General features: G+C 41.2%; 1 protein-coding gene across 2 annotated transcripts in view; it reads left to right on the plus strand.

The window, feature by feature from the left end:
* The first annotated feature begins 2,271 nt into the window (after window positions 1-2,271).
* rock2a (rho-associated, coiled-coil containing protein kinase 2a) overlaps window positions 2,272-23,939 on the plus strand; it is a 37,190-nt gene continuing 15,522 nt past the window's right edge. For both annotated transcript variants that reach the window (XM_061083363.1, XM_061083364.1), the window contains exons 1-14: window positions 2,272-3,132; window positions 17,060-17,141; window positions 17,256-17,356; window positions 18,153-18,290; window positions 18,481-18,741; window positions 19,564-19,708; window positions 19,814-19,952; window positions 20,133-20,224; window positions 20,425-20,584; window positions 20,728-20,782; window positions 21,948-22,036; window positions 22,125-22,173; window positions 22,600-22,735; window positions 23,600-23,691. In XM_061083363.1, coding sequence (XP_060939346.1) covers window positions 3,034-3,132; window positions 17,060-17,141; window positions 17,256-17,356; window positions 18,153-18,290; window positions 18,481-18,741; window positions 19,564-19,708; window positions 19,814-19,952; window positions 20,133-20,224; window positions 20,425-20,584; window positions 20,728-20,782; window positions 21,948-22,036; window positions 22,125-22,173; window positions 22,600-22,735; window positions 23,600-23,691 — 1,638 coding nt within the window. In that variant the 5' untranslated portion in view covers window positions 2,272-3,033. The remainder of the gene's footprint in view (window positions 3,133-17,059; window positions 17,142-17,255; window positions 17,357-18,152; window positions 18,291-18,480; window positions 18,742-19,563; window positions 19,709-19,813; window positions 19,953-20,132; window positions 20,225-20,424; window positions 20,585-20,727; window positions 20,783-21,947; window positions 22,037-22,124; window positions 22,174-22,599; window positions 22,736-23,599; window positions 23,692-23,939) is intronic.

Below are 23,939 nucleotides of genomic sequence, written 5' to 3' on the forward strand. Positions count from 1 at the left end.
CAGAAAACCATTAAAAAATGTAAACAATAAAATCCACAATAAATAAATGTGTATTAAATAAAAGAAGTAACAGTGTTAGATGATACATTTTAAAGTTTAAATGCACAGTGGCACCCACCAAGTGGTAACATGGGGTGAAAATGGTGGATGTCTGATCTGTGAAGTAATGCAAACGTGCATCTGCTGCTGTACCATGGTTTGCTTGAGCTTGTGTGTATGACTGGTCTATTACTGTGGCATTTTCTTCACATGCAAACCAACTGTTACAAAGAGAGACCCTGTATATGCATCACTTCCTGAGAGCGAAACCACATTTTACCTTAGATGGAACAAACCACTATGCCAGACCAACTGTATATTGAATAAGACATTTACAGTAAATGGCTACAAGTTGAATGAATCTTGCATTACATCAATAAAAATGACATCAGTAAAACAGCTATGACTGTAAAAATACAAAAGTTCACGATAATAGATCTGAGGGGATTCATCTGTGGTCCAACTGCTCCCTCTGTTGTGTGAAACAGAATACATTACATCTTTGATTACACAGACTCACACATAGACACATATTTGACAGACAAACAGAGTTTTAAGTTAATTAAAATGATCTTCTGAATGATCCCGGTGAACTATTCAAATTATCTTTAATATTATTATCAAACCATGATTTTTTTTATGTTGTATAGTTGGTCAATTTTGCTGAAATACATAGATTCGCACAAAACTGAATTGTAAATCTGGCATTGGGAGTGGAAAATTATCAGTGGTGTTGCAACAGGGAAAAGCAGCAAGTGCCTGGGGGCCCCGAGCTGAGGGGGCCCCCTGAGAACAGCCACATTAGTCCACAGCAACAACAATCGTGTGGGAACCCCTTATGATCAGCTATGTACTATGAACAGCACCATGGGTGGAAACTAGAGTGTGGATATAGGAACTGAGCCTGAAGGAACCTGATGGGACATGACGAGTTGGGCTGAGTTTAGACAAAATGTTTGAGATGATATACAGGTTTGGCACTAAGGCTTTCTACCTGATCTTTCAAGATGCACGTGCCTGAAATCAGGGAAAACATCGTGCTTGGGTCAGGTTCAGGCACAATAAACAGAATGCCTGTCGGGGTCTAGGTTCTCTCAGGCTCGGTCGGGTTCAGACAGAAAATTGCGGCCCGAGCCAGAAAGGCAACAAGGCAACATGCCACTAATTTCTTTTTGGTTTGATGCCTTTGGCCCAGAGAGTCCCTTGAAACGCTCCCACTAATTATTCTGTATTTTAATGTTGCTAATTCTATTATCATACATTTGATGGGTTAGTGAGGTAAATTCTTCTAACTTATGATTTGAATGAACTATGAAGTATTTAATCTGGTTTTATTATTTGATTTATTATCTATTGTGATTAATCAGATGAGCTGTGATGGAGGGCCAGCAAACAAAGGAACATATGGGAGGTGGGCCATCGACACAGTCTTTGATCTCACCTTAGACTATGTTCTGTTAGTTTGTTAGAAGTTACAATAAATGAAGGCAACAGAACCAGCGACCAGCTAAGTCAAGAAGTGGAGCCTCATTAATGTGGCAGAGATAGAAAGAACAGGCCAGGACAAGTGTTAATTTGGAATTCCTTAATAGTATGATACATTTTAAAGCCATGATTACAAAACTATCAGAGCTGGTTACATTTCATCCAAAGCCAAATTTGGTCCACTGAAGAATGGAAGGATGGCACTCAGGTGGTCCGCTCCTGTTTGGCGGTGAAGGTGGCCTCCATATGTTTTGTGCTATTCGCTGCCTTATTTACCATTTAGCATATTGGCCACATTAGGTTTCACATCAGGATAGCAGCACGTTTCCCCGAAAAGGCACACTTTGGTTTTGGGATATTTGGGCCACGTTTGCTTGTTCACAATTGGACCACATCAGGATGACAACCATTGTGTCCAGGCCACAAGAAGTGACCCATCATCGCCTGAGGTGACCCACATCTGTAAACTAGCTGGGAATGATACCAATGAAGAAATTAACTTTATTTTGAAACTGTAACTGAAATTCGTAAAATTGTTTTCTTGGCTTCAATCCTATTATAGTGAATTATTATATGGTGTTTTTATATATGATGTTAGCATGAAGGTATAAACGAGTCAAATACAGGTACAGAGCGAGAGAGGTGCAGGAGAACAGGACAGGACAGGTGGCTTCTGGGTAACGGAGTCCTCGGTGTGTTGCTGTAAGGGGGAGGGAAAAGACTTGAGACTCAGTGTTTGTGTAGATGTGAGTGAACGAGCAGGAATCCAGCCGCTGGAGGACTTTTTCTCTCCGAGCTAAACTCGTGAATGTGCTCTCGCCTGGAGCCTGAGGCGAGGACGGAGAAGAAGAAGAAGAAGAAGAGCAAGGAGGGAGGAGAAGGAGGAGGAGGACAGATGCGAAAATGCGAGAAGAAATCCAGGAAGAGAGCGAGGGCAGCTTATTAAAGATTCAGCGCGGGAGAACAGACGTTGTCGCCCGTCCCGAGCTGCGGCAGCACCGGGGATAGACTCCCGACTCCCCGGCGAATGGGCTGAACCGAAGCGGGCTTTCCTGGAAGAAGCGAGTCCGAAGTGTGTGTGTGTGTGTGTTTTTAAAGCGGAGCCCCAAAGGGAAGGGGAGGAGAGGGGGCGAAGAAAACGCCCTGCCGCCGCTGCCTGTTGCTGCGGTGTCCAAATTCAAACTTTATCGCCGAGTTTGGGGGAAAAAAATGCCTCCTCCATTGAACTGAGGGTGGAATTCAAATGTGAACTTTATTAGCTCAACCGCTGGCGGACAAGAGGGGGCCGCTCACTTTGCCACTTTTCACCGTGTGTGGAGTGTTTCCCTCGCGTTGGGAATCTTTTCATTGTGCACTGTATTCCTGTCGGAGGCGAGTTGGGTGGGCTGCGAGCCCGGGGCTGCTCCGCTAGGCCCACGGCCATTAGCCAGGAACAAAGAGGGTCCACACATGTACAAACTTCATTAAACTACTCCTGTCTCGACGAGGTTGGTGGAAACGAGCGCAGTCATGTCACTGGGCGCCGAGAGGAGGATGGAACCCCGGCTGAAGAAGCTGGAGGGCATGATCCGAGACCCCCGGTGCTCCGTCAACCTGGAAAGTTTGCTGGTAAGTCAAGTGGGGAGACACCTCATCGATTATGGATGATGCCATGTTGTGTAGTCGCTGAAACGCTAGACACGTATGCACACACACACCTCAGTAACGCTACACTGTTGGTATTTACATCCACTTCCCCCCTCTTGTTATTCCCCAGTTGTGACCTGCTGCGAGCTGCTAGCTCGCTTGTTTTCCTCAGGCAGACTGAGACGTGCATTGTAGCATAGTTTACTATTTTCCATCAGATTTCTGCAAGTTATACACCCCCCCCCCCACACTCTCTCTCTCTGTCTTGTATTTGCATGCTTTGCTGTACTGATGCATTGATTTGGAGGATCAGTCACAGTGAGGTCCTCATGGTGGACAGACAGTCTGCAGACAGGACAGGCCTGATGGACAGTGCAGACGGTGCAGCTCTGTGAGGCGAGTCCACAGATTAGGATTAACTAGCAGGGAGAATCCCCCCCACTCACAGTGTTTCTATGGAGACGTATATTTCTAATATATGTTGGGATTACTAACTAATTCAACTCCTGCGTTGGTAACAGTTGGCCCAGCAGACCTGGGTCCTCCCCCGGCCCATGAGATCCTCACACCCACTCAGGTCCCACTGGTCTCCCTGCACTGATAGATGATTAGGAAGTTGGTGTCCACCCACTGTTAAACAGTTGTTTGTGTATTTGAGTAACAAAACAAACTCACATCTGATTTAAAAAAGAAAAAAACCCACGTAATCATATAATCCTAAAATGTGTATTATTATATTACATTTAAAACAGCAAAATCACCGGAAAACATTGCAACAGAGCATGCTATCCATGACATTATTTTTAAAAAAAAATGAATTGGTACACATCTGACCCTGATTTTCGTATATTTGCTTATTTCCTTATCCCTAAAATATGTGTTTACATGTCCTTCCCATAGCTTGCGACCAGCCAATGAACAGTTGCTTGCTTTCACGCTTAAAATGTCTGCTGAGCCCAATGAATTGTCCTAATCTTCCAAATCTAAATGTAATTTTAAAGACCCAAGCAGTATACAGGTCCTGACTGATGTTTGTAGCATGTGAATGGTAGTAGTTGGTGCTTTGTTTTTGGGAATTTGTCCCAATGCAGTGGAAACAGGACTTAGTGCAATACTCTGAACTGTGTACTAAGGAAGTTTAAGGAATGTGCCCTTTGACAGATGTTTTTTGGTAAGTTTAGTGATGACAAAGCTGAATAAGGCGGTGGAAACATTCTTCCATTATACCAGTGTATCTCTTTGACATTGGGTAAAGGTTGGAAAGATGATCTTCTGACACTTCAGATTAACACTTCTTTGCCAAAAAACTAAATTCTGGCGTTGGTTCTGGATATTTTCTCCACAGGAACTAACAAATTTGAATTTAAGATGCAGTGCTTTCCAGAGCAAGCTGGAATCACTAACATTTGAGCTTTTCCCTACGCTGAACACTTTGTACTTTGTGCACCGTTGTAGCCAGCACAGTGTCACAGTGCCTTCTTTAGCTGTAAACTTACATGTGTTAGAGTGGTGGTGTTTGAATTTCTGGGCCCCCTAACTGGATCTGACAGAGGGCAAACACACTGTCAGGTCTATCTTAAAAAGCATCACCTCACCCCTTTTAATGGGCCCCATCTAGCTTGGGGCCCCCCTTGTCCGTCTCCTTCCCGGTTCCCCCTCTACGCTACTTAAGGCTCCCCTATTCTATTGCCTCTTCCAACATTGAGCAGAATATTTGCTAGGAGATCAGTGGTGTTTACTTCCTGCATGCAGGCCAGAGAGAGATAGAGGTGTTGAGTGTTTGAGACAAAAGTTGAGTGGGAAGCATGCGTAGGAGAGAACAGGCTGCAGTTTTCCATTTTTAGCCGCCTCAGCGCTGTCACTGGGATCAAGAAGTTTTGCTTCTCTCGGAGTGATTCAAACACACTTACGCACACACAGACACAGAGGGCTCAGAAATGTGCTTTTTTGCAGGTGGAATAAAAACATGCATATTTCAGGAACCACAATAATTGCAAACAGGCTCATATTTGGTACACACACGTAGCCCCTGCTACTGTGGCATAGCAACAGCGAAAAAACAGAAATAGAACTAGGAGAAGGTGCTTGTTTTGTTTCTGTGTCTTCTCCTATATAACAACTTATTAAGACAAAGTCGGTAATTAATTTCAGGAGCAGTGGGCTGACTAATCTGAGGATAAGAAAAGCTGTCTGGGAGGAATCTGCAGCGTCTATCAAGCAAACTCAGTGACCTTCCTTTGAAAACATTTATGAGCTAGTAAATAAAGCATAGTACTTCTCAGATAATTTGATTCAGGGAGCAGAGGTTTCTCTGTAAATAATGTCGTATTTAAAGACCCTCTAATTTAGTCCTGCTTTCCAGAATAGCTAGAGGAAAAAAATCACATAAATGGAGCTTTAATGCCTCCTTACACTGCAGTCAAAAAAAGCGACAAATCACTATATTGCCTCGATCAGCATTCGATTGGATGTAACCTGAAGTCTCAGCATTCTTCCCCCTTGTGCAAACTGTGGTGATCTGTTTTTGGCAACACGGCACTGCTGACTGAAGTTACTTGGCAGCTCCAAGCACAAGGAGTGATTGTTGAGGGCAAGCAAAAGAAAGGGCATTTTTCGAGATAAAAAAAAAAATACGGACACTTGATTGCAAGTCTCCTAAGTTGCCTTTCTGCCGTCCTAAAGGAAATGACCTCACTGAGTAAATAGTTGGCAGCTATATATGGGGCTCAAAGTCCCTGCGAATGACTGCACTTTCCCCTTTCACTTTTCAGTCTTATCTCTTATTCTCTGGCTCTGGCTCTCCCTCAGCCTACAGGCCAGCCCCTCCTCTCCAGCTTGTTAAACACACTGCAGGTATTTTAACTGTAGCTCAGGTCCAGGGCCTTTTGGATTCAGCTGCAGCCTGGGTACAGCCAGATAACTTCATGCACAGCACTTAAGGGTGAAGGATTATGGAAAGCTAAGAGTTGCTGTGATGTCTTCCAGATCCTCAGTCTGGGGCAGACCCTGTCATACTCTCATGTTCATTCAGTGTAATGCTCTCCATATTCAGAATTGGGGAACAAATCCATTTAGTCATGTAATACACTTATATTGTTTTGCTTAGTGTTAGTTCTCTTTTTCTTTCTCCCAGATTTGTCCACCCATCTCCTACAAGGGGTCGAAATATCTGACGATTTTATACCGGTTTTTGAAAAAGTTCCCAATCTAATGTCCTGCTAGTACTATAACAAAATGATGTGCACCCACGCTATGCTCACAGAACAGAATGATGCTTACTAATGGCTGTGCTAAATTTAAAAATTGTATCATATGCATGACGAGGAGCATCATTGGCAGATTAGGACTCAATGTCAGTGGCTCTACTACTTTTGCGATCATTTTCTACTTGAGTTCTGATTACTTACAACAATCTATCATTGTTGCATATGTTGTGTTATTAATTGACTGCTTATTACATCTTTCCTTAATATTTGAAATAAGTTCAAATCCGGTTTCAATGAGCATTTTGAAAACAATGTCATTAATGTAATATTGTGTTGTAAATAAGTCGGTAGGCTGGTTTGTGTCTGGATGTTCTGGACAGATAAAGATGAAACCAGAGTTCAGATCATGGATTGTTTGTTCATAAAGGTTGTGATTTTTTTTTTTAAGAAGTTGGCCGACCCTTACTCCCACCATCACTCATCCCACCCATCATCTCCTGACTGACTTTTTCCTCAATCCTCTTTGTTCCTTTCCATTCTTCTTATCTTATTGCCTCTCCCCCACCCGCCCACCCTTCCACGTGCAGCTCTTCAGGGAGGTGGGGATACCCCCCCTGTGTCCCTACCCTGATAGTCAACCTGAGTGTCCGATCTGTCTCTGGAGTGCAGTTGAGTTGCTCTCAGGCAAGCAACAGCAGTCCCAGCTTCAGCGTGCTAGCTGGACAGAAACACTGCCTTATAAGGCACTGGGGACGGTGGCCCCAGCCAATTTTTTTTCTGCAAAACAAGCCAGTCTCTCTGCTCCACACCTCCTCTGGTGAGACGGGCTAGTTTTGTTTTTTTGGTGGTTTTTGCTCCAGTCCAGTGAAGAATACCCGTGTCTTCTTGGTCTGGAAGCCCTCCTGGAGTCTGAAAATGAAAATGTCACACTCGACTCAAAAGTTATATATTGTCCAGCCATGTTTATTGGTCAGAACCAGGAAATGTATTAAAGTGCTTTAGTGAGCAGCAAATACTTCGTAAGTGCGTTTCCCTTAAGTTTTTTTCTGCAGGAGCTTTACCTTCTATTACAGTTTATTCTTATTATAGGGTTAGATGAGAAAATTGAGAACTTGACAAATCCTATGTTGATACAGACTGCAGCGTGTTAGTATAGATAGCTCGGACAAAGATTGGAAACCGTTAACCTGGGTCTATCAAAGAGTTGTTCACATTGGGCCTGAACTACTAAAGATTTGCTCATGTAAAACGTGAGATTTACTTTCTCGCAGATACTCTCCCCTATCGAGTTGCTTTGAGTTATATTAATTTCTTTGTTGTAGCTCAACAACACGTTTTTTTTGCCTCTTCTACTAACACCTCCAATTCCATGGCATTCAATTTCTCTTTGCGCTTGCGGTCACTCGGCTCTCATGAATGCTGCATGGCAGAAACCAGTAACGCATGCAAATTACTAATTTTAATACTACTGCCTCCACCATGTTTGCAGCTGTTATCATTTGCGCAATTATTTTTAGTAGATCACCCACAAAACGCCCTCAATCAAAACGTGCAATCTTTTACAATGCACATTCAATTAAGCGCTCTTTATTTGGGATCTTAGTAGATCAGGCCTATAGTGTACATCTGCTCCGTTAAGTTTTGTTTTCACATTGCAATTTACGGAGGGTACTTAAGACTTTTGCCTGCATGCACCGTCATCACCTACGCGAGATGCTTCTACCTTTACTTGACATTCATTTGTTTGTAGACAGGTGTTGTAAATTCGGATATTGTATTTGCTAACTAACAAAGTGAGCGAATACAAGAACCAGTTCACTTAGTTAATTTGGTTGCTTCTGCAATATATATTTTATTTCTACTAGGGATGGGCATAATTAATCGACGATCGATTAATTGATCATAAAGAATTTCGTCCATGACATTATTTTGTCTTCGACGAAATTCTGTTGCGTTCACTGCCAACACTGCAAAGCTATACGTCTCCATGAGCGCATGAGTAGGAGGTCAGAATACCCGAGTTGCCTAAACGCAGCACAGTGTTAGCAGCTGTAGGAAGCAGTCCGGAGTTCTACTCTACAAGCCCCGCTGGGGGACCGGCGGCTGGCCGCTGAGAGCTAGATGGATTTGACGGTTCTCGACCTCTCCGGTTGTTGTCACGTCATCAATCCCGAAACCCCTCACCCAGACCCGGGTCTCTCCGGGTTCCCTTCCCTGTAGACTGAGGGTCCGCGTGCGACATGAAGCCGAGCTCCGCAGCTAGCGGAGGCTAGCTCAAAAGCTAGCCTCTTCGGACCCGGACAGGGCCGGGTCTGGTGGAGGGGTTCCGGGAGTGAGAACGTGACAACAACCAGAGTGAGAGGTCGAGGGCCGCGGAGTCCAGCTAGCTCTCAGCGGCTAACTGCTCGCTCAGCGGGGCTGAAGAGTACAGCAGCGCATATTTACAAGTGTTACCCTTGAACCCGTTTAACTGCCACGAGAGTTGTTCATCTTGTAATAAAGACCTCAATGAGGAAATGCGCTGTGTTTTTTCTATTTTCACTGCATTTTAACAGCCCATAAATAGTGAATTTTAATATAAAAATATTAATGATTAATCGAAAATTCTTCATTAACTCTCCCGACGATCGATTAAGACAATTTAATCGAATGCCCATCCCTAATTTCTACCATCAAAATGAATGTCCTCAGAGTTCAAACATTATATCGTCAGAACTGAAGACCACAGCCAATCCTGTGAGTTCCTTCACTTCTTTTTCTTCTTCTGTTGCTTAATGATTTCTCAGCTTCCTGGAATAGGCCAAGCTATGCAAAAAAAAAGGTTCACACTGCAAATAAAAAGAACCATGGTTATTTGATCGTAACCGAGACAACCTCTTTTGGTCGGCCTAAAGTTTGGTTGTTTGGTGTGGACCTTTCAAACCTGTTAATTTGGTTTGGACTAAACTGAAAAGTCAGAAGGTTTTGGACCAAACAATGTAGTTGTAAGTTGAAGTAATAGTAAATGTTATTTCCCATTTCAAGGAGTTGATATTTTTACATGTGTCTATTTGTCGGTTTATTTTACACATGGCACTCAATTCGGTGGTGAGATTGTAGTTGATCTACTGCTGTCATTACACAGTACAACACACTGCTGTTAACTATTGTACTGGCACATTATGTCTACAATATTTACAAAGTAATGTCTTCAGTGAAAAATCGGGATCCTTGTTATTTTTGCATTAATGGCAAAAGGATTTCCCCATCCTGCAAACAAAAGCTTCATGGCAAACAAAAATCTAAGTACACACACAAAACATATATACACATACTTTACAGCACCTTGATTACACATTATATAAGACCTTGGACAAACAGCACAGGGCATGAGCAGGTCCAAGATCCACCTCTCAGGGATGTGAGATGGAATGTAAAAAATGAGGATGAACTTCTGCTCGAGAAATTAATGGATATGGTGCGTGTCCAGCAAAAACAAAAACATTGCTTAAGCTCAAATTATTATAACTAACGCTATGCCTCAGTTGAGTTGCCCATCTGTTTCAGTTGTATAATGAAACCTTAAATAAACATGTGACATCCACTGTACAAGCAAACCTGGAATAGGATGTCTTTGTGTTTACAGTGGTTCATGGTTGTCGTGTGAAAGCATATGAATACATCCTGAGATCTGTCTTAATCTGGTGGATCTCCATGTCTAGACATGAGGACCGTGGCTGAGGAGCTGGCCGTGCACACAGCAGTACATTCGTGAGCAATGCAGTGTGATTTTAGTAAAACCATTTATGTTAAGAGTGTGAATATAGCATTGGGCAATAAAACAGGACCAAGTGTGGAATCTTTGTGCATAGTTTTTTTTTTTAGAGTGTTTGACTTTTGAAGAACTTTCACTTCCCACATTGATCAAAGTAACGGGGATGTGAACTGTATTATTCAATGTCCACTGCTGTGGACGGTGGCTGCATGTGCAAAATCCTGAATCCTCAAGTCAGTTGTGGTCTTGTGCAAAGTGTTCACTTGGTTGTGTGTGTGCTTGTGTCTAAGAGTTTGATACCTGCATCTTAGGGTATTTTTAGTTCTAAAATGATTGCGTGAGTGAGCAGAGCAGAGAAGAGAAGTCTCCCACACATAATGCATAACTCATCCATCTGGCCTCAGCGAATTATCATTCCATCACAACGTGCTGGTGAAACAACCTCCTCCACACACACACACACACACACACACACACACTTTCTCTCACCCACATATGCACAGTTCTAGTTCTAGTAGTTCATGGACACGCATTTGTATTTATTTTCACAAGCAAACACATTATTCAATTGATCTTAGCAACACACAAGCTGCATCCAGCAGCAACGACAGAACAATAGGACACGTTAACAAACAGTTATGATTGTCTCTGTGTTCATACAGCTTTCATTTCCTTCAACAAACCCAAACAAGAACATTTGTACAGTGTACGTGTGGCAGAGTTTAGATGAGCAGTGTTTTGGACTTGAAGCTGGCAGCTTTAATTCAAATAGTTTGTGCCAGTGCTGAACATTTTTATACAAAGATTTAATCATGTTCTTACCAAAGGATCGAAAATGAAAACAATCTTAATGACATCAACCCTGGGTTATTTTTCACTTGGCTCACTATGACTATTCTGTTCTATGTTCTTTATTGCCCCAGGTCAATAAAGCCTGTGGTAATTTCAATTTACGTAATTAGTCTCCCCAGAAACTTTTTCGATAACTATTTTGATAGTACATTTATTTACAAGCACATTTTACTGAGTCCAGCTTCACAAACTTGAGTATGTTTGTCTTTCCTGCTCTTCTGTGAAAACAAACGGAATATCTGTTGAGTTTGGTCTTTTGGTCAGACAAATTATGACATTTTAATATGTATTTATGGGCTATGGTAACTTCTGATGGGCATTTACTGCAATTTTATGACCTCTTTAAACTTTATGATCAATTGCTTCATTGAGTAAATAATCAGTAGGTTCATCTAGTAGTGCCCAGCCTTTAGTGCTCATGGCTCCCTCGAAATAAGGCTTTTATCCAAATGTGACCCTTCGGCACAGAATTTGACCATTGACTGGAATTATGAGCATAATTAACGAGTGAGTTTTTACTGAATTTTTTTCCCCAACACCTATTATCAGGCAGCTTTAAAAAAATAAACTCCACACAAACCCTCCCCAGCATTTGTACTATATAAACTGATGATATACAGTATCATTTTATTACATACATCAAATCACCTTTTCAACCATTCTGATTTGTTTTGGGACCTTATTAAAAATAGAATTACATATTTTACACCTGATATTGCACAAGTTTTAGGTTGTGTTTGTGTTTATTTGGTAAAATATGGACAATAAACCCAGGACATAAAAGTGCATGGTTGGATGGCAGATAGAGCCGGTATTGATCACTGCCATAATTAATTTTTTCTTCTTTTATCACTTTTTTATTTCCCTCAGTGGAACATTTATTAACTTTTAAACAGCTGATTTAAGTTTAACATGCAGCAGGAGTTTACTGTCTCATTCAGTCCATGGCACATTCCTCACTGTACTTAATAATAAAGCACAGATGCCAAAAAAGCGTATGGCACAGAACATGGGACAGAAATCTGTCAAACACAAGAGTAAGACATAATCTTGTCATTCCCTGTGGAGACATTAGCAGTGCTATTTGTGGGGCCACTGCAGGATTCCTGCTGTTGTGTCGTTCTCGAGGAGTTTACGGGCTCAGCCTGGCACGGCCCCCTCTCTCTGCCTGGCCCACAATTTATCCCCACAACTATTTTTAAAACGGCTGGAATTCAATCAAAACATTAACTTTCTGCTCAATCCTTTTAAAGCCCAGAGCAGTGCTGCTTGTTTCTGTTCCACATGCCTAGTGATGAGAGGGGCATTGGCCTAGTCCTTTTGGGAAAGACTGCAGATGGAGCAGGAGAGGCTTTGAATAGCTGGGTGATTTATTGTGTTTAGCTCCTTTCAGGTTAACATCATCTCATTCCTGAGTGGTGCATCCACGTGGCTTTTTTATAGGGTGATTTAAAAAGTGGAAGCAGGCAAAGGGCGACCGACAGCTCTGTAATGTCAACAGCAGGTTGTGTAAATAAAATGGAAAAGGATAGAATGTGCTTATAAAACTCCTGCCTGCTGCTTCTCTGTAGCTTCAACTCTGTTCAACTCTTTGTATTTTGCAGGAGTTGCTTAGCAACCAGCCATAACCCATTGGCTGGATTGCAGTATAGCAGAGATAACATGCTGGAGTGCAATCTAATAGATACATAACAACTTATACTGATAAGCCTAAGTGGACAAATACTCCTATCAGTCCAGGAAGTAGCTGCAGGAAAAATGTCTTGTGTGTCAAAGTGTTCTATGGAAACTGACATCAGGGATTATAATTATCTAGATCGATTGTTACAAAAACGCTCCTGTTGTCATAATTGAAACTAACATGAGCGTGCACAAGGAAGGGGGGATCAATGGCTGTCTGGAGTAGGTCCAGATATGTCAGATGCATTAAAGTTTAAATTATGGATCGAGCTTTACACTTCCCCAGACACGTGTCTGTTATTTAATATTTATAAATAGCTGAGAAATGTCCTCCAGAGCCTTGTTGCCATTGTTTTTAACAGTAACGCTAATGGAAGTAGATTAGAGCAGCTGCGTCCAACTATCTCTCTGGTGTAACCCCAATGCACTGAACAGCTGAATATGCATGACCCGCGGAATCCCTGCAAACCTGAAATTAAAAAGGTTGTAATGTGGTTTATTAAAGTACTTAAATCGATAATAAAGCATATGGGAATATCTCCTATTTTCAAAAACAGAACGTCCTGCACACTTTGAATAGTACTGTCAGCACAGGCTAAAGGTTTCTGTTGACTTACATCCTCATAAACACAACTCAGACTGCCCCCCTTTTCTGTCTCGATCCATATAATCCAGATATTAAAGTTCAGCTGATCTGCAGAGCAAGCAAAACAAAGCTGTCACAAAGATGAACTAACATCATTCTCTGTCTCTTCTGCAGAGATGTATAGAGCCACCAGTCACCAGGGTAACATGTATTTATTTGTCCTTCCTCCATGCTTGATTTATCTTGTTTAATGTGGAGATATAGAAATGACAGACGGACGGATAAAGTGTCGCCATGAGGGCAAGTTTGCAGACTGGGGAATGTTTTGCTAATGTAGCAAAACATAGTGTAGCAACACAGTGTTTACTATGTAGATGGCAACTGTCAACAAACTTCCTTAGCCCTTTACTTTTTCATGTCCAAAGTTGGAAATTTGTGATTCTGATGCGAGTGCCTGCCATGTTGCTTTGTTGTCGGGATTGTAACACCTACAACCGTAGACTGTAACTATATGTTGATGATAGATTGCTGTTCTTCTTCACATGCTCACATGACCCTTTCCTCTCCATACACACAACACTTCTGAACAGTTTAGCGACACTGGATCTCTGTTTGGTTTAAAAGTGCGTCATACATGTTTTCCTGCCAATGCACTGGACAGAAAAGCAAATGCACCACAGCATCTAATAGACTTTAGCATGGACCCACAGGCTGCTGAGGTTTGGACCATAAATTGTTATGGAACCTTTTATTGAAATGATAATGACAAAGTGAATTTATAATAAACAAACAATCTTTCATTTCTCATAAAATCATAGACCTACATAAAAAGTATACTTACAGTTCAAAGGTGAGTTATTTAGATATACAGGTACAAAGTTATAGCAGCTGTTAAAATACAATCAATAAGAACATGTAAAATAGAGTCCTTACTTTGAGATGAGATAACATTTATTTTTAAAAGGATATACTTATGTTTTTGTAGATCAATTATAATTCGAGTTTACAAAACACACATATTACCATTATAATAAATGCTAAGAGTTTAAAGGTGTTAATAGATTATTTATTTAACTTGTGCTGAGTGCGGGTGTTTGTGTTTGTTTCTCTCGTGTAGCTTCACACAAGTGTTACAGTAATGTTAGTGGCAACTTCAGCAGCATCCCTGACCTCGCTGAGACCTCAGGCGTTTTCAGACACAAACTCCAGAAAATGGAAATTTTCAATGTCTTTCCAAGTTGACATCTTGGTCAGCGTATGTGTATAGCACCTCTATTTCATCCTGAGATGTTTGTATTCTGTTTTTTTTTAATTTTATTTTTCAATATTGCTCCCTTACCCTGCCCTAACCCTCATTGTGAATTCGGTGAATGTTTGCATTCCCACATACAGCCCTCCAGATAATTTCAGGAGAATATCTGGAGTTCAGTGCATGTCTGAAAGTAGCTTTACAGACATCATGGCCTAGAGTTTGCATACGCAGTATACGGCTATGTCTCTGAGGTTGCTTTGAAGAACTTGCAGGTAACAGATGCATTGCACACATAGTCATATCTGCAGCTGCCATGCATGTCCATATTTATTTGGCTGCAGACAAATGAAGTGGCCGTAGCAGAGAATGCAGGCTCAGAGGAAATGACTTGCACACAGGGACCAGCTTCATGACACACCAAAATTATCTGCCAGCCCCGGGGTGGGGTGGATCATTTCCTGTCCCGTCGTGCTCGGAGGGAGATCCTTGTGCGTGTGTGCGTTTTTTGCGTACGTGCACACACACTCTGCAACCCTTCTCCAACCCCCGGCGTGTGTTTTTTTTCCTTAAATAGTAGTTTTGTGTGAGGTCAGTCCTTTAATGGGGAAGTGAAGTTGAGATGATGAAACCGAGGGTGCATCTCACTGCAGACGGACTGCAGCCAAGCGGAGAATGGTGGAGGGAGCAGTAGGAGAGGCAGATAAGACGGAGGGAGAGTTGCAGAAATAGGCAAAAGAGACAGAGAAGGAAACATGAAACAAGTTGTCATGCTATATGTCACTGCAACAATGGGAGAAAGACACCAGTTTACAGAGCTGGGTCCGACTTGGGTTATTGTCTTCTCTGTTGTAACATTTGGCCTGATCTAATGTTCAGAAAGTTCCTCATTGATGGTTGAGGAATGCACAGCTGCCAGATGTTGATAGATGACTTCCTCACGCTTACAGACTGTAACAATTAGGGCTTTGCGTCTGTCTGCCTTTTGCTTATTTAATTGTTTCCCTACATCACCCCAGGTCCATTATAAGACGATTTAATGCTCCAAATAATCAGCTTGTGTCTAGTTAAGTTAACACACTGCTGCAGTGCTGTGGACCAGATCCCAACCGCTGCACCTGGTGGGGCTGCGTATGACACACATTCTGTCTGTGGAGTGAGAACTGGTGACATGTTATACACCTTTGACAGACTTGCTCACAAATCATTGCAATACCCGGAGCAAACCATGGTCTTTTTATATCAGCAACAGTAGAAGGTGCCAAATGCCAGTGGTGTGGTAAATGCAGTTTCTAACTACAGACTCCCCACCTCATATAGAGGTGGGTTCATCTCTCACACCCACTGCCTCATAAAGGTCACACAAACAGTGTGTTCATCATTTGTCAGCAGATGAATATCATCACAGGCAGAATCAAGAAGGCAACTGCAGATGGAAAAATTATTCATCGTGCTTCACTTCCCTCTCGCAGGGAAAGAAATCTGTCAGTTAAAACCATTTTCTTTTCTCTGCATAGAGTTGTTTATGCAATCAGTCAGTCAAGTTGGATGAAGGTGTTTGTTTAAATTCAGACTTTGCTGTGTGCGGTGGTGTGGAACAGTTTTTGTTCTGCACAGTGAAATATACAGAAAATAAACTTTTTAGACAGGCAGTCGGTGGTGTTCCACCCTCATGCTGCTCTCCACTGCCTTTAATGGCAAGGTTTAATGTTTGCCAGTTTTGTGTTATTTAGTATAGAGTATGGACCCTCTCATCAAGATGTTATTCAGAGAGTTTAATACACTGCAACAGAAGAAAACACATGCAAATAGAGGCAAACAACTGATCATTTATCAATACCACTTATGAGTAGCTGTCCTACTTCAAAAGTCACAAATCATTGATAAAGTCTTTGTCTATTTCATTTTGTGTTTGAATTTCCGGTGTAGCTTGGCAGCATCAGACGTTCACACTCTAAAAAATCACGTATACTTTGTCTAGTATTGGGTTACATAAAGCATCGAAAACTTTATTGAAATTGAAAATCATACTTCATCATATTTCACTTTTTGTGCATCTGCGTGTATGGGAGGAGAAGACAAGAATTGGTTGTGTATTTTTTGCACAGTGACTTGCAGTGTGGTGTTTTAAACTTTTATGATCAACACACACCTTTCGACGTAAAAAACACAAATTGTCTTAATTACTTACACTTACTGCTGTTTACTGGAAAGAGGTGATAAGAGCAGCTGATGACTCAGTGGCTCTGTAAAATGCTGTGTGACTGCACACAATCTGCTCTGGTTTATGAGTTTTTATGCTGCATCTGATGTCTTTGCAGAGGAGGAAGATATAGTGACGACAGGCGATTGCTTCCCACTGTTAATTCCCTTTGTTGTGATGTAACTGGTTGCAACTACTTCCTGATACATTACAGCCTTTGTCATGTGTATTTGTTTGCTGATTTTTCATCAAGTAGATGGTCACTACCATTCATGGTTTTAATGAGAACCAGAAACCTGAGATGATGGTGAGATGGCAGACGAGGATGTTAATGACATGAGGTCATGACTGATGATGTTTTTTCGTTCTCTCCATGTAGGACTCCATGAACGCCCTGGTCTTAGACTTGGACTATCCAGCACTACGCAAGAACAAAAACATTGATACCTTCTTAAACAGATGTAAGTAGTTTTTCTGTGCCGCTGAGAATCAGAGAGCAGGGCCGATGATATATAAACCCTCTGTCTTTATTTATTATTGAAAACATTATTAATGGTTTGTTTATTGATCTTCAGATGAGAAAGAAATAGGACAAATTCGTGACCTCCAGATGAAGTCTGAAGACTTTGACAGAGTTAAAGTCATTGGTCGAGGGGCGTTTGGTGAAGTCCATCTGGTGAGTATTAATTTTATTAATCAATCATGTGATGTCGATAATATTTAGTTTTTTATATAAAAAAAGGGAAAATAAACCAAGGCCCTCTTTCAATGGAAAACATTTAGAACCCTTTACTGGTGTCGCTCATCCATAGCAATGATTAAAAATAAATATCCAGACATATTTTAGCCTGAAAGATATCAGAAAATTAGATTGTAGTTGATAATCATAATAGACAACGTACATGACTCAAATTACAGGAAAATAAGCAGTGCAAAAAAAACCACAATAAAAGATCCAGCCAAAATATGAACAGTTGTGTGCACCACAATGTAAATACATATAATACTAAACAAAAAACAAAAAAAATTTGGTAATACCCACACAAATCCGCAAATGTGTATTTAAAGGATAATCGATTTCTTCATTAAGACCTGGATATTCCAATATTTTGGTTTTTATTTTCAGCTCCCTCTAATAGTATACTGGTAACAATGTGAGGGAACATTTCTCTGCCTGGGTTTTCAGGAAAACTACATGCAAATCCTTGTAATTGTGACTTTGTGCATACAATGCACTGCCTCTTCATTTAGTCCAATGAATCTAATACTCTTGTCTTCAACTGCCGATTCTGAGCCCAAAATGTTAATTTAGTGAACAACATTGATTGGATGTGGCATCCTGTGTTAGGATGAAACATCCTGACAGTAATGGCAGTCACTGACTACTCTCCCCATGTAACTTCATCAAAATGTTTTTCAAGGTGTTTTAATGTGAATCCTAATTTATAATTATTGTTATTGCCACAATGCAGGTCAGACATAAAGTCTCTCAGAAGGTTTATGCCATGAAGCTGCTGAGCAAGTTTGAGATGATCAAGCGCTCAGACTCCGCCTTTTTTTGGGAGGAGAGGGACATAATGGCGTTCGCCAACAGTCCATGGGTTGTGCAGGTATGATATTTCATAATTCACTACTCGGCTCTATGTTTTCAGATTGCGACAAATTTGTCTTTTTTTTTACCTTGATCCTCAAATTATATACAGGATAATAGTTCTGTGCAGACTGCTACATGTATATCTTGAATTTACATTTTATTATGTGTAATAAAATGTAATGAGAGCTTGTGCTTGCCCTGTACAGTTGTGCTGTGCCTTCCAAGATGAGCACTACCTCTACATGGTGATGGAGTACATGCCAGGGGGGGACTTGGTCAATCTCACCAGCACCTACGACGTGCCAGAGAAGTGGGCCAAGTTCTACACAGCGGAGGTGGTGATGGCCCTGGATGCCATTCACTCAATGGGCTTCATCCACCGTGACGTCAAGCCGGACAACATGCTGCTAGATGGACACGGACACCTCAAGCTGGCCGACTTTGGGACGTGCATGAAGATGGACGCTGTGAGTTAAAGCAGCATGGCAGGCTTCTGAAAATAAGTTGATTTCTACTGCTGCCTTTTTCAGGGCTTAATCAAAACATTTCCCCCACTGAAGAGTCTCAATAACATCATGATATGGGATTGTTTACAGACAGATTTGAATACTTAGCACCTTTGTTACTAGATTGCTCACTTTTTAGACCTGTTTAATTATTTTTTAAAGCACTGACCTGTGATCGAGAAGCATGTTGCTACCTAGGCTGAGACTGTGCAGTATCTGAGAGACGAAATAAGAAACATGTTCTGTTGCGTATAATTCTATTACAAGTAGATATAGCTAAAAAGTTCCACTTCTGTTGAAATTTCATCCTCGTGTCTTAAGGTTGTCTCACTTGAACTACTGGCTACACTGCCCCCTATGATTTCTGGTGGTATTGCTCTGTTTTGACTGTTTCAGCCGTGTCCAGAATGCTCCTTCCATTATATATTCTGTATACATATCCCAAGTCGAGCATAAATGAGCCTTTTAAGAGGTTGTGTTTCCTACTTGTACTGTAACAGCTGCATGATTTTCATTTGCAGAAATGCAAATGAGATCAGTTTTACCAGAAATTCTGTTAACTGAGTAGGAGAGAAGCAAACAGATAAAGTGCTGAAACCTGACTCATATTAGGATGTGAATGCGATATAATGACATAACTGGTATCCTAATCAGCATATTAAGCCATCTAGTGACATTTAGCAAGTTTTGGATCATGATTTAGCTTCTTTCCAGCCTGATGTGAGACTATAATATCACATTGGGAGTTTCTGATTTATACTGATTCCTGGCTTTGCTCTGCAGACCGGCATGGTGCACTGTGACACAGCAGTCGGGACTCCAGACTACATCTCTCCTGAGGTGCTCAAGTCCCAGGGTGGAGATGGTTATTATGGGAGAGAATGCGACTGGTGGTCTGTTGGGGTCTTCATCTTCGAGATGCTGGTTGGTCAGTAAACACCTCATGAAGTCCTATTGACTGGACCAAACCAGAATACAGAAATAGTTTTTTATTGAGTAGTTTCTACTGCTCACTTTCTGTAACTGCTTTTAGGTGACACACCGTTCTACGCTGACTCTCTGGTGGGAACGTACAGTAAGATCATGGACCATAAGAACTCTTTAAACTTCCCTGATGATGTGGAGATCTCCAAAGACGCCAAGAATATCATATGCGCCTTCTTGACTGACAGGTATGAAGAGTTCCAGGGTTAGCACACTAATGTTTATGGCGGGTTTGGTTTGTGATGTTTGAGTTTTAGTTTGGTCACTTTCAGAAAAGACTGTTGTTCATGTTTTCCTGACACCACAACAAAAGGACGTGTTGCTCACTGCTCACTGCTCAACAACTCATTTACTGTCTTTGTCTTGAGGGAGGTGCGATTGGGCAGGAACGGCGTGGAGGAAATCAAGCGACACCCTTTCTTCAAGAACGACCAGTGGACCTTTGACACCATCAGAGACAGTATGAAAATACAATTAACCCGATCCCGTAAAATTAGCCTTTTTGCATGACTCAGATACAAACTCCACATGAACAGAAGAAAAAAACAAGATAATTTATTAGTCCTCTCAGAGTTTTATTACACAGCACTTCCCTTTTCCAGCATTTCCCCCCTTACCCTCTTTCTTTCTCTGTCTGTCTCTCGCTCTCTCTCTCTCCAGCGGTTGCTCCTGTGGTCCCAGAGCTGAGCAGTGACATAGACACCAGCAACTTTGATGAGATTGAAGATGACAAAGGCGATGTAGAAACTTTTCCCACACCTAAAGCCTTTGTTGGAAATCAGTTACCCTTTGTTGGCTTTACCTACTTCAAAGAAGATCAGTGAGTCGTCAGTTTTTCCAGCCGTCCCCAGTCATCTTTGGCACCGCAACACTTCCACATACATCAAAAGATAGATTATAGATTTTTTTTATTCTCAGCTGTGGTCCTGACTTTGCGTTGATTTTGTTCATTTCCTTCTTCAGATTACTAAATGCCTCCAACAATTCCTCAGTGGCCCACGAGACTTCGAAAGGAGAGGTAGGTACTTTCACTTCCAAAGCAGCTGCAGCAGTAATACAGGCCGGCCCGAGCTTCTTAGGAAATAAGGCAGGCATCAGTTTACTTCGTCGCACTGAGAGGCATTAAGGATTATGAGGGAAATGACTCAGAAGAGGATTTCTTTCCCTGATCCCATGATTTATTAATACTTTTGTAGTATTTCTTCTGTTCTTAGCCGCATACAAAGACTTGAGCAGAAGTCAGTGTAAGTGGTTGAGCTAAAAGCTAATCTGGGGAATTTACTGTTTTACGTACTGATTTGAGTCGTAATAGACGGCCACCCACCACAGTTAGAGATCCAAGTTTTATTATAAATTCACTCTTGATCCACTTTCATTGCAAAACTGGCTTTGTTGTTAATGTGGTCTATGGAATCAAGAATTCAATTTCCTTTTTATAAAGTTAAGATCTGCAGAAATTGGCAACATGTGTGTCCCAAACAGTATTGTATTTATTTTGAGGGTTAATGGTTTTCTTGTCTCGTCTCCAGAAGTCGCGTTTTTTTCAAGTCAGAATCACAACTCCAAAAGAATGCTAATGGCGGCTCAGTGTCTGCTTGCTGCATACATAGGCAGCCCAAATAATCAGTTAAAAACATTAAAAGAAGCATCTAAGAGATGACTGGAGTGACAGAACCCGGTAGGGACCTCGGTTGACTGTTTTAAATCCCATCGTTTCCACTATGGTTATGTGTTACTGCTGCAAAATGTCCACCACCACTGCTTCAGGATCAGGGCAGAAGCACATTTGGCCCAGTCACCTTCGACGGTGCAGTAGTATCCTGTCAGTGTGTCCTCCCTCCCACTTCCCCACTGGCCCGCGCTCACTTTACACCTTCATAAAAAACACCAACACAAATAGAAGTTATCCGGACCTGTCCAAAGTTGTGTTTGTTTGATTCGCTCTACAATATATGAGGTTTTTCTGGTAAACCCACAAAAAGGAGTCCAGCATTTTGTGGACATTGTTCACCTGCCACACACAACGAGGGAGGCACAGACAGAATATGAGGGATAAAGTGGACCAAAACAAAACGGATTAATCATCCGACACCGTCAATTAGTAACTGAATAAATGTGATTGTCAGTTTGAAAATGTGTTGTGTCTGCTTGTTGTAATTGATTGATTTTTTTTTTCTTTTTAGTCGGTAGCATTGCAGAAGAAACTTCGCCACCTCGAGGTTCAGCTGAATAATGAAAAGCAGGTCAAAGACGAACTGGATCACAAATTCAGGTGCGGTAGCTGCTGCACTAACAACACAGTCAGAGAACGGTGTCTCTATAGTCAAGCGTCTTATAAATGTCCTGTTTACTTCCTGCAGAGTTGCCACCAGTCGTCTGGACAAAATCTCTAAAGAACATGACGACGAGGTAAATTAATGATGAAAGAAAATCTTAAGAGCCGACTCCGACCACTTGAATATTTTTGGCTTTGTTCTACTAATATATCCTTGAGCAACAACCCAGATTCTACAGTTGGATAATATATAGTTTACATCTTCTTCATCCTTTCTTATGGCCTTTCCTAAACAACAGTCTTTAAGTCGGAATGATGATTTCTAGTTATCCACACTTTAACATGTTTCGGTTAAATACCAATGTGTCATATCCAGTGAGGATCAGTTGGAGCGTTTGCAGAATTCTAATAGCCACATTAAAATGTCTGTCTGGTTTGGGATTAGTGTTAAACCCCAGTTGGATTCTCAGGAACAGTTGCTCATAAAGTTGTGAAATCACAGCACCGTGAAAACCAACCCTTACAGGACATGTTGAACAGGGTTTCTTGAACGATTTTAGGTGAGCGGGAGAAAGAACCTGGAGTCGAGTCTGAGGCAGCTGGAGAGAGAAAAGGCCCTGCTGCAGCACAAGAGCCTGGAGAGTCACCGAAAGGCCGAGAGCGAGGCGGACAGGAAACGCTGCCTGGAGAATGAAGGTGAGACAACCAGATAATGAAACTAAATGATTTATCAATCCAATGGTATTTAGTTTTTAATTACCTTTCGTTTTTTTAGTTCCTAATATGAGACCTTACAGTCTCTTTGCTGCAGGTTTAAAGGCAATAACCATATTAGTTGTATTAGTTATAGTCTGACAAGATGCCATACACTAATATGTGTAATACTAATAATGTGACGCAGCAAATTAGTTATCCTAAAATTAAATGAATTTTGGAAGCAGATTTTATGCTTTCTACAATTAATGTGTTGACAGGTTTTTGTTTAAACAGGATACTGTACAAAGTTGGCTTCTTGTGTGAATATAATACACTTATGTTATCTTTTGGTAATAGAAAATACATTATACTATATAAAATACTTTTATGACTGAGATACTGTGGATAACACTGCCATCACCTGGTCAGAAGGAATTGGGGAAACAATGGAACCAGAGGATAAGGGGAAACTCTGTTTTGTCCATCAGTTTACTTTCCTTTGCTGATATTCTGCAGTGATGATTTATTACATTTTTATTTGACTGTTGTCCTGTTCCATGATACTCAGACGCTTAAAGGACCTGTGTGATTTAGTAGCATTAAGGAGTGAGGTTGCTGATAGAGACCACTTAAACGTACACACCAGTCCAATAATGAAGGATTAATATCAGAATTGACTTTGCTAGAATTATGCATCCATGCTCTTTTCAAATGTTGGTGACTAGGTATACACATTTTAAACTTCTCAACTGAAGTCTCTGTTGTACATCTTAAATAAGTAACTTGGTGCATGCATGAGCTTTACCTAGAGACTTCATGAAAGCAGGGTTCATGTGTTGGTCTGTGTTCTTCTGTGTCACACAGTCAACAGCCTACGAGATCAGCTGGACGACATGAAGAGAAGAAACCAGAATTCACACATTTCCAATGAGACGAACATCCACCTACAGAAACAGGTCAGTGCTGCTCAGTGTTGGGTACTCAACGGGGAAGTTAAATGTCAAGAAATCTGTTCTTTTGTATCTATTTAATATATTTGTTGAAGTTTTTTCTTTGCAAATATTTCAATTTAAATGTTACTATATAAAGGAAGATAAGATTATATGTTGTTTCACTGGTACAAAATAGAGATATTTTGGAATAAAGCCTTGATATAAACAGAAATTAAAGGTAAAGAAGAAAATGCATCTGAACAGGGTCTTCT

The sequence above is a fragment of the Limanda limanda genome, chromosome 12 (assembly GCF_963576545.1).
Source record: "Limanda limanda chromosome 12, fLimLim1.1, whole genome shotgun sequence".
In the NCBI taxonomy this organism is placed as follows: domain Eukaryota; kingdom Metazoa; phylum Chordata; class Actinopteri; order Pleuronectiformes; family Pleuronectidae; genus Limanda; species Limanda limanda.